This window comes from Carassius carassius, chromosome 34, assembly GCF_963082965.1.
Source record: "Carassius carassius chromosome 34, fCarCar2.1, whole genome shotgun sequence".
NCBI lineage: Eukaryota > Metazoa > Chordata > Actinopteri > Cypriniformes > Cyprinidae > Carassius > Carassius carassius.
The window spans coordinates 15,906,429-15,918,522 of NC_081788.1; the positions used below are offsets into that span (position 1 = coordinate 15,906,429).

At 37.2% G+C, this 12,094-nt stretch overlaps 1 protein-coding gene across 1 annotated transcript in view; it reads right to left on the minus strand.

Annotated features, from left to right (window-relative positions):
* Window positions 1-1,552, minus strand: part of LOC132114491 (transcriptional repressor scratch 1-like) — a 6,045-nt gene extending 4,493 nt beyond the window's left edge. Inside the window, exon 1 of the mRNA XM_059522633.1 lies at window positions 839-1,552. Within this exon, the coding sequence (XP_059378616.1) occupies window positions 839-986 (148 nt within the window). The 5' untranslated portion in view covers window positions 987-1,552. The remainder of the gene's footprint in view (window positions 1-838) is intronic.
* Window positions 1,553-12,094: the final 10,542 nt, after the last annotated feature.

Consider the following 12,094-nt stretch of genomic DNA (forward strand, 5'->3'; position numbering starts at 1 on the left):
CCAAAATCTGTCTGTGAGGACACAGAGCTCTCTGGACTCCCTTTAGTCTCTCTAGAATAGCTCAGTTTAGCTCAGCCTGTCCCATCATGTCCGCTCAGGGATGCTGGGCTTTACTCTGTGTGCGTGATGCTATTTGCCCTATTGTGAGTGTGCGTGCTGCTGCATCATGTGACAAAAGTCAGCACTGCCTCTTTTCTTTTCATCTCCCTCGTTCTCCTTCGAGCTGTACAGTACAGTCCTCGGATGTCTCCAGTGGTGTCAATGATGGCTGAAACTCTACCTCCCCCTCCACCACTTAGATTCATGTACCCGGAAGCAGGAGAGTGAAAAAGAGAAATAGTGAGATGAGGCAGAAAACGAGGATGGGGGAGGAGAGTGAGAAAGAGAGAGTGCTGTTGGGAGGGGGGAGGGTTTTGGACCGAAACTCAAGGGCAGTATCAGCTAAGGACAAACACATCAGCTCCACAAAGCATTAGCATTAGCTGTTACACACAACAAACTGGTATCAAGCTTACTTCGTACGGCTTTATTCGCATAAGCTGATCTCACTGCGTGACCTGATTTGTGTCAGCATGAGTCAAAAAAACAAAACAAACAAAGTCTGGGGGGTACAATGGAGGATGGGGCTGGGGGTGAAAGGATGAAGGGTTTTACGGATTAGTTCCCGACAGAACGGGAAGCTTTATGTAACATCTGCTGGATTCTACGCACAATGTTCAAAACACATTGAAATATGGTTTGCAGATATTTTTTGTAGGGTAACCATTTGGGAACAGCAAGCACATGAAGTGTTACTACTGTATCTGTATATAAAAATATATTTAGTCATCACACTCACCATTTTCACAAAGCCGGACGCCCAGGCTGGAGCGAGAGCGTGTGAAGGAGTCATCGAGATGATGATGGTGATGATGATTAGATGCTGACACAGGAGACGAGAAGAAATCATCCAGTTTGATTTTCTTCACCAGAAATGAGCGAGGCATGGTTCACACGGTCGCACGGACACAGACGCACCAGAAATCCTTCACATCGGCCGCAGACGGACACACATGCACACACACAAAAACCCTGGTGAAAAAATCGTCCCGAATGAAATCCGTTGTATATAAAAAAAAAAAAAGATCCACGTTCCAGAAATAAAAAAAATTAAACAATGTCTAGATAAAGGAAAAATGAAGAGCACGAAGGAGGAGAGAGAGATGTCTGGTGGTACAATACTGTGTGTGTGTGTGTGCGTGTGTGCCTGCTACTGTACACACACACAACCGCTTACGCTGCTGGAAAAAATAAAAAATTCACTTGTTCAGCACTGGATAGCTCCTGGCCTGCAGCAGAGGCGGCTGAGAGGAGGAAGAGATAGAGAAGAGAGAGAGAGGAAGAAAGAGAGACAGACAGACAGAGAGGAGAGACTGAGAGACTAGCTGAGATCAGCAGTCAGGCAGGTTTTATAGAGGCAGACGGTGGGAGTGAGATCAGGTGGTACATCGCAATGGAGCTGCTCAGCATTAATCCATCAAACATCCCTCGGGACACACATCACATTACTACTGAACCGTCTGTGCCTTCACACATGCAGACAGACAGACCCCCCTCTGATACGCTACCTCCCCTCCCTCCCGAACACCCCCATTCTGTGAGAGAGAGAAAGAGAAAAGGAAAAGGAAAGGCCTGAAATGTCACACAATCTTAAAATGAGTTGATACAACAACAAGCGTACATTTTGTTCAGTTTTGTTACATGTCTTCTGTCCCGTCTGTTTCACTGACAATCACATCAAATGCTGGCAAGCTGTACTTTTCCTCTGTAAATCTGCAGTGTCAACTACAATTCTTACTCTTTCTGTGTGTTTACGTTTATATGCATTTGGCAGAAAGCAGCATTCAGTGCATGTTTATGGGTTGTACCCTGCTGTTACGAGCACCATGGTTATACATTTAACTCGATGCTAGCTTTTATTTTTGTAGTTTTTGTCACTTTTATTATTATTATTATTCTTTTTTATCTATATATATCTATATATTGAATTTTTGTTTCAGTTTTAGTTTTAATCATTTTAATTCTAGCACTTCAGCATAAACTATTTAAGATTTAGGTTTTTTCAAGTTTAGGTTAAGTTATTTTTTTTAAGTTTTAGTTAATAACAGCAGTGTTTTAACTGTGTGCAAATTCTTGAACAGTAATAAACGATAATGTTAGACTTTATAAATCAATGCAATTTTTAAGCAAATCTCCAGTACATTCTCAGTGTGCACAACAATGATAAGTGCATGCCACAGTTACTATCAATGGAGCTTTATTGGACAGGATGATGTCGGCATCCGCCTGCACGCTGCATGTCTTTGTGCTCACATGTAATGCAAGTGGGTGTCTCTCAAACCGGCCCCCCATTCACTTAATGAAGTGTCTGAATACACCACACGCCACTCTCTCTCTGCCTCTGAGCAGTAGTCTAAAATAATTATTATACACACATGTTCAATATATTTAAAGTAATATTTCGCGTTTTTCAGATATTGTTTCAGATTGTCAGAATATTATTTATAATATTTACTCATAATATTTTGTTTATGCATATGCATTCATATAATAAAATTATATAATATGTTTTACAAATTTTTTAAACTGTTTTAAAATAAAAACAGTTTTTTTTAGTCGTGATCTACTTTATATTTACATTTATTGCAGCCGATCATTACAAATACATTTTAATATATCATATTTATTAACTTATTTTTCATATTTATTACCATTTATTTGTATATATTTATTCAGTATATATTTATACATATATACATTTTTATAACGATCCATTTGTGGCAATAATCTTAATAATCTAGCAAAGTCACTGAAATCATCAACAAGTGAAATGTTACAGGTTGTATATGTGACTCCAAACCTTGTTCACACAAAGAGAACAAATCCCAATCTTTCTTTTGAGCATCTGGTCAGTGCCCCGGGACGGGCAGTTCCCTCCACACCTCCACCCCCACCTCAGCGCCCGTGGGCCAGAGGGCCAGATCAGGTCTGCCTGCTGCGCGCTATGAAAGGCTTTGGGTTTCATCCAGTGATTATTGTTTGGGGGGATTTACTCACTATCTCCATCTATTTTATCCTCAGATGTGGATACTTTTTCTCTCTCTCTTGCTCCATCACACTCTTTATCGCACTCTATCCCTGTTTCTTCCTCCATCACTCTTTCTGGAATGCTTCCTGTTTTTTCAAACAAACAGAGGTGTCTGATTCTCCTTGCCTCTGTTGTGGTTTCATTTATCCGGAAGGTTCTTCTTCCCTTGCTTAAAGGAGAAACCCAAAACCCACAGTGGGAGATGCTCTTCTCCTCTTTCTTCCTTCTCTTTCCTCCTCCTCATTACTGCCTCTCTCCCTCTCATGTTCATTCTTTATATCCTGCATTTTTATTGTTTTGTGACTTTGTAATTCATAAAACAGCAAGGTTCCTCTGAATTTTTCAAAATGATAAACTGGATTAGGTTTTCATTTTATTTTTCTGTGCATAATTGCAATATTTTTTCCCATTTAGCAATAAGAGGTCTTGACTTTCTGAAAGCTCTTTCTTTGGTCTTTCATCATCTTATGCATAAAAAGTAAAGTGCAGGCTAAAATGTAGACCCAAAACTACCGTTGCTGTGTTTGCTTCTCCTGCTTTCTCTGCATCTTAACCATGGTCCAAATTTAAATCCAAACTTTTCAATCTTTAGCATCTCGTTATTGAACTTAATCAGGTTAAACATCATATTTAATTTGATATGAATGAAAATGAGGCAGTGAGAGAGGATATACAATATCCAAGTGTCAATCATTCAGCCTGCTAACATTGATAATGTCTTTAAAAATAAAAATAAAAAAGTGAAAGTGACCGCAAAGATATAACACAACCCACTGAACCTCATATTTTTATTTGTACCAACTAAAAACAATATGCAGTATGCTTGCTGTTCCAAATATGAACATTAAACTCAAATATTCTGAAACGCAGAATGAAAAAGTGTTGGAGGAGTGTGAATTGTTATAATTCAATGGTATGACAAAAAATAATTGATCTTTGTGTGGAAGAGAGGTCACTGTTGAAGAAGAATTGACACCTGTGGAAGCACTCTCCCTCTAATCACATCACTTCCTCTGTTTCACTCAGTCGTGGTGGTTAGTAGAGCCTCTCTGGGGCTGAGAGATACGAGCACAGGGGTTTAAAGATAGAGAGAGGGAGTTTATAAATCCAAGACTCGGTGAGGATATTAGAGAAAGAAAACGTCCCTCAATCCCTCAGTCTCTAAAACAGGCTCCAGAGATGCCATTTCGGGCCAGATGACAAATGGCTCCTGTCTGCATCGCTGAGTGAGAGAAGCATGCTGGGAGACTGCTCATTTCCACATAATTACCCTCCTTTCTCTCTCAAGATTCAAGTTCCCTCTTTCTACCTCTGTTGCTCTTTTTTTCTAAACCTTGTCCTCCATCTATCCTTCTTTATTCTCTGTCAGAGTCAGTAGTAACACAGTTTAGTTTCTGCTCTTAGGCTGCATCTGGTCAACAAAAGCATGTACAATTGATTTACATTTTTCTCATTCGTAGAGCACTTTAAGTCAAAGTTATTTGACAGCATCATGCCCATCATCTAACCGGTTGAAACTGAAACACTCTTGGGTTTCAGTGCAAAGCTACAGGTTTTGGAGGAATTAAAGTAATTCTGAGATTGATTTATTGACAGGTTGGTATCATTTAGACTTTTTTTAACAACATAAGTGTAGGGAATTTTTTTAAAGGTAATTTTTTGTCAGTTTATGCTTGTAGCTGTGATAGTAAAATACTATGTAAACTATATAAATAAATATAAACTATAGACAAAAAAAATGAAAGAATAATTTCTTGCAAATTCCTAGCTATTATTTCTTCTAACCTCAGTGAATTTAATTATGTAAATAAAATGTCATTCACAAAGTAAGCTAACAACTACCATTCAAATTTTCCGACATCCTGGTAAACAACAAAAATGCAGCTGATTCGGCTCTTTTCGTGTTTTTTTCTGAGATGTCGAATAAGTGCATTCATAATTAATGGTGTTAATTCCTTCTCAAAACGTCTTCAGAGAATGAAGGACCCTTCAGCAATGCCTGCACTCAACCAAATTACACTTAAGTACCTGCTCAATATTTTAACAGGACTCGGGTGGGAGGGAGTTAAATGATGGGGTGTTGGACCCAGGTGCCTTTATGTATCACAGAAGCACCAGACAGAAACTCTTGATGGCACATCTAATGGGCCTCTTAGTTAAATACAATCCATTCAAATCCCAAACCATGAATAACCCGTTTAGACAACACTATAGCACTTCCCACACTCTAGACACTCCATTTCGTCACATTTCCTTCCGCTTTCATAGCTGTACACTTACACAATATTTTGTTTTTCAATGTTAACCATTGTGTGAACTACTTACAAAAAAAAAAGTAGTGCAGAATTTTAACAAACTTCTTTCATGTAACTTTGAACAGTCAGAAGCATTAGATTGAGTGTCTGAGTTCTCCCAGATAAACTTATGTTTTTGATTAATAATACTGTTATTCAGCAGTAAATTGATCAAAAGTATTAATAATACTGACTATTTAAATTAATTGAAACGGAATTTTAATTCCGTTTTATATCATGGTTTGAAACTGTACAGTCAGTGTCAACTAATAATTAGTAATACAAATAAATAAATACACAAGTAGTGCAATGTGTGGAGTATTATTCAATGCCCCAAATAATAATCAGAAATTATGTAATCAATCACAGAAAATAAGAAACAACCATATGTTCTGATTTCTGCATTGAGTGTTCAAGATAAGATGACAAACACTGAGATCAGACTAGAGACCTGGTGTGCTGGTTCCAATCCCTTCACTTTGTTCTGGTGTTGATTTGCAGCTTGTCAATGAGCAAATTGACTTCAATCTTCTTGATTTTATTGGAAACTGACCCACTGAACCTAGAGATCTATACACCTGCTACCCAAAACACACACACACACACACACACACATACAGTACACATACACACTTAAAGAGCTAAATAGAGGGAAGACAGGGAGTGAAAGATGGTATAAGTGTGCAGACGAGAGTGGTGCTGTTATCTAGTAAATCGGTCTGAATTGAAGCATCCTGCAGAATATGTGATGAGTGTGTGTTGTGTTTGAGTGTATGATGGGGGTAGGGTGGCAAAGGAGGGGGACTCTTTGTTCCCAAATCCATCTGCTGGAACCTAACAAAGGGTAGTAAGGGAGGAGGAAAGTGAGGGAGACAGGGGGTTTAGGGGATGAGAAACACCACACATATTGGCTGATGTTGAATTGGTGCGTTTGTGTGTGTGTGTGTGTGTGTGTAAATTAAAACTATTTAATCCAGTGCTAAAGTGATGGGCACACATGATGGCAATGTAAAAAAACCTCAGCTGCCTGCTATAATGTTGTTGTGGCTGTAAATAATCGTGAACATTTATTTGGCCTTTGAGCACTTGTAAAAGAAAAGAGACAAATATATTGACTTTGAAGGACAATTCCTGTAAGCCTGAAGTGTGTCCATAAGCTGCTGTGGGGAATTTATGAATGTTCCTTTAGTCATTTTATGGGTTATAATGGGTGCTTTTAAGCTTTTTCATCAGTATTCTCACCGAATTTGGACATTTGTGACTGAGGGACTGGAACATGTGTGGAGGCTCAAATGAACCCTGTTTATGACCCTGGAAACATCACTGATTTGGTCAGTCATGGGATAAATTAACGCACCACCCAGGAGCACATAGTCATATGTTCATGTTCCATGTGTTGTCATTGACAGATAAAGAATAACAACCTGTGCTGAGACATTATTTCAAATTTGTCAAAAAAGTATTCAAAAGCGAAAGAGAAAGGTCAGTGCCTCATTTCTGCTCCATACAGTTTCAAAACCTCTTTTTCTATACCTCAGCCACTTTTTCTCTTTCTCTGTTGAAACATTAAGGTCAACCTTTGTAAATGTTTTCATATGTGTGATTTCTTTGTATAAGGAGGCATTTAGGCCTTAGGCAGTTACATTAAAGCTGAAGTATGTGATTGTGAAAAGTAGACCAATCGCAGCTGGCCCGTAACCTTAATCCAGAAAGCCCTGTCCATGTACAGTATATATGATATATTAAATATATATCAAATACTTAATACTTAAATAAAAATACATAGCGCGTCCAAAAATGAAAATATCTGGTAAATGAAGTTGGAATGACATTTATGATTTGTGGTTTTGACCTTGGAAGCACTGTAACTATCGCATACTACAATGAAATCATTACCACATAAGACACAGATCTGTCTCTCTCTCTCTCTCTCTCTCTCTCTCTCTCTCACACACACACACACACACACACACACACACACACACACAGAGAAACACATTCTCAGCTGGTGTATTCTGCTCAGTTTTCCTCCTTATCTAGTTAAGGTCACTCTGTTTCTTTCTCTGAAATGAAAATGGAAATGTAGCTTTATAAATATGTATGAACATGATTGCCTTCCAGCACTCAGAGTAAAAATATTTAGCATCTTTAATCATGTTTATTCAAAGGTTTGTCTTTCTGCACAACTTGGATTGTTTTTCAGCGCATAAGCTGAAATATCGACTGTTTGGGCTCAGGGTGACCTTGCAGAGTATGACAGCTTTTGTCAGATCTGACTGTGTTGCACAACACTGCTGGACTTGTGCAACATGTGAAAGCTGCAGCCAGAGCAGCAGAAACATGACTGATGCAAAGCCTAGGCCCAAGGGCCACAAGCCTGTGGGGGAGCATGATGTGCTGTCACCCTTCAGCTCCAGGTGAGAAGTTTGGGTGTTATGGCATGACAAAAGAGCAATGAGGTAGAATAAACAGCAGTAGTTCAGTGAGAGAGAGATGAAGAGATCGAGCCGAAAGGCACATGTTGGCCTGAATGTGGAAATCTCTGTTGTCAGTGTAGTGAAATGTATGCATTCTCTTCTTTTTCTTTATAGACCTTGCAATACAATATAAAGAAAGTCAGAAAGTATTAAAGGGATAGTTCGGCCAAAAATAAAAAGTTTCTTTCACCCTCAAGTTGTTCCAAACCTGTATGAATTTCTTTCTCCTGCTGAACACAAAAGATATTTATGAATGTGTGTAGCTGATCATAACAATATGTATTTGGAAGAACTAAATTGTCCTTGTTTTACATCTTATTCACCTATGACTGGAAGTGTGTGATATTGACAGAAATTTAGATTTGATCACTTTTGTATGCAAGTTGGTATGCATCGATCATCATGATGTGCCTTGTACTGCTTTACTAATCTTTCTTTTTATAAGACCTATTTGTATATGTGTATAGTTGTGCTTTAAATTTTATCTGTATTTATTGTTCTACTGTTAGTGTTATCTGTATGCACCAAGGGTCTGAAAGTAACGCAATTTCAATTATCTATATGTATGTACTGTACTTGTGGAAGAATTGAGAATAAAGCAGACTTGACTTGATGATTCATTGATGACAAATCAAACTCAAACTTCAATTAAATCTTTAATTGAGTGCTTATTTTATTTTTTCAACTCTTAAAATCCATAATATAACTCTCAATTTATTAAGAGTGCAGTTCATTAGAGATGTATCAGGATCCTTAGTATGGTTTTATAATACCTTGTGACTTTATTTTGAGCAATATATTTTTTATTTGTTTGTTTATTTATTGCTTAATTGATTTGGGAGCTTTTGTGTTCTATAGATAATTTTGTAATAAAAAAAATTAACAGCATATCTTTTATTTATTTATTTTGAATTTAAAATGAATGTCCCTTAATTACATTTTTGTTATCTAATGCAGTGACATTCATTTATTTTTAAGTGTGGCTTAAACCTGAAAAGAAAGACTGTTCAGTTTGCTCTGGACACCTGTTTAAAATGGTAATTTTAGAACCACAGAAATGACACACTTCACCTTTAATGAAGGGAAATAAACTTTTCTACACCAGTCTGGTCTACAGTCACTTGTTATGGTTCAGGGGTCAGGGTATTCATGGCAGCTTGTTGATTTCGTGCAAATTACCTTGTACCGTGACAGTGCAGATAAAGTGTGTGTGAGAGAGAGAGATGAACATCATAAAACTCATTGACAGCAGAAGTGACTCGTGAAAGGTGAGGATCTCTTTGAAGGTTACCATGGTGATGAGCTCATAGTGTTCGGCTGGCTCTGGTCCAAATGGACACTCTCTCCATCCTTTCATTATGTGAAAGCTGCTAGTGTCCTTTCCAGACATGGGTAAAAATCATAAATCAGTAGGATGAAATGGAAGGAGAAGAAGAATGAAGGAAGAGATGAAGGAATGCAATGAGAGTTGAAGGGTTAGAAAAAAAAGATAAAGGAAGACAGAGATGTATATATACAGGGTTGAAAGGATAGTCGAAGACTGAGAAGTTACAGTTTTATTAATGTCAGTGATGATCCTGTGAATGTAAGTCTCTGTACGAGTTTTTCAGGGTTTGAGGGTCTGTGGCTGTAGTTGTTAATTCGGTAACACTTTAAAATAATGGTCTGTTGTTAATAAGTAACTACGCAGAAAGTAATAGGTAGTACTACATTAACACTTAACTTAATACTATTAACTAATATAGAAGCAAGATTAACTAAGCAGTAAGTAATAGCTCATTTAGGACATAGGTAGTTCCTTATTAGGTATTTGATAATTACTAAAGAAAAATATCTACTTTTGAACTATGGCCAATTAATGAAGAATAACCAATTAATTACTAATCACAACAGCTACGTCTATAAAGTGAACAATTAGCTTCTTTATGGAAACGTATATATATATATATATATATATATATAAATAACCTATCCATATGATATATTTTATGAGCTCCTTTAAGTTCAATGTCTCCAACTCTAATACCTTTAACATTAGTGCTATTATGCTGGGGAGGGCTTCTCTTTAGGATGTGACAATAAATAATGATCTTCTCTTGTCAAAACATATTTGCATCCTTCATGAAAACATTGACTGCATTTATAGTGTTAAGCACAAAACAATATCTTCCAGATTACAATGTCTGGTAGAATATCACTAGTTCCTCACAGAAATGTATGGCTGTACAGTATGTGTCAGATAATTTTATTTTAAATTACTTGTGAAAACCATGTTAACACCTGACTACTTACTCAAGCGTTACCTTGTCAGTCCGCAGGAACTACTAGTGATCTGGACCATTATTTTAAAGTGAAAACATGTTAACTCCTGACTCATTACTCAAGTGTTACCTTGTCAGTCCGCAGGAACTACTAGTGATCTGGACAGTTATTTTAAAGTGAAAAACATGTTAACCCCTCACCAACATGTCACGCTGCAAGAAATCTATACAACATAAAAGAACTGAAACTATTACATATAATCATAAAATAAAAGACTGCAAAATGGAGAAAATGAACAACTGGATGTGCAATAAAGCAGTGCAAAATATGTCCGAATTAACATTCTAAAATTAAATTTGACACAGTGATGACACTGATAAGAAACTGAGCCACAGTAATATCTCCTACAAAGACAAGCACACAAATGCTCACTCACACAGGTATTAGCAGTTTATTTTTGAGCATACTCCAAAATATTAAACTCTATATTAACTCTATTAAAAATATATTGTCTTCTAATATCTTTTAACAAACGTCCTAGAGGACCATCACGATGGCTGTGTCCAAGCCAGTATGTCCACTCAATGCATGTCAAGTGTTCCTTCAACAGCTCTTCTGTCCTATTGCCTCTCAACCTCCAGACCTGGTTTTTATATGTTGACCATGCTCGTTCTATATTCTGTGTGTGGCCTCCATGAACTGGGTCAACAAACCACCTGCTATGATTTACAGTGTAGTGAGTGTATCCAAGTGTGGTCAGAGCTCTCTTGTAGGCTCTCCATTCATCACTCAAAATGGTTGATCCCTGGCGAACATGTCTTGTTATCACTGGAATCAGATGATTTCTTGAGCGCTTTTCAACAAGCCGCAAAATTGGTCGTCTTCTATCACCCTTAATGGCCAAGATACCAAAAACCCACTTTTTTCTTCTCCATGTTTTGCCAGTTCTTCCTCGTCCATACTAAAAAATAAAATAAATAAATAACATTCAATAAGTGTCTTGCTTTGTCTTTCCCTGTGAGAAGTGTTGTATTAACACTATTACACTTCTGTCTCTGATGACAAACTAAATATTGAATATAACATTACAGTGTCCATACTTTTTCTATCTTCGTTTTGTCTTTTAATCAGTCAGTTAAATAACTGTCTAGAATAGCTAGCATAACTTTTACTCAAGCAAAAAATGGGGGTGATACCATTCCATATGGGGTGATACCGTGGTCATATAGCCTATTCCTACATTACTTGAAGCTCCTTGATGGCTAATGTCAAAATCATAATTGCACAATGTGCAAAATACTAGACTTCATGTTAAATATTTTTCATAGGTTAGTACTCAGAGTCTGCACTCAGTTTGTGATATTCCTGTTATACAATATTTTAGAGTATACAGTAGGAATGCAACAATACAGTTAGCCCAAGGTTACCGCAGTTTTTTAAACACTTTTCAATTTGGTTCTGATGGTTTGGCACAACACAATTATTTTTAGCGATTTAAAATGCTATTTAAAAAAAACTCCAGTATACTTTAAGTAAAACTCCAGTACATTGTTGTTGTACACTGTAGAAAAACATGGATTATCACGTCTACCTTAAATTTATTTTGAGAGAAGTATTATTTTTATAGATTGGCCATTATTTAGTGCTATCTGAAGTGTGTTTACACATGTAATGTCTGTTTCATTCATACTGGATGCAAAAAGTTGTTATCATGACAGGCCTATTCTTTTGAGTCTTCATGAAATGTCTGTAAGACACTTTAGTTAAACTTCCTCAATGCTCATGTAAAAAAACTCCCTTTTTACCTTGTCAAAAACAGCTCTGTTCACAGTGATCCGTTTTGGTGCATTTCTCTTTAACTGATAATGAGGTACTGCTCACCCCAACCCATCTCTTCCGTGAGGCATGCCAACACAAGACATATGAATTGCTGC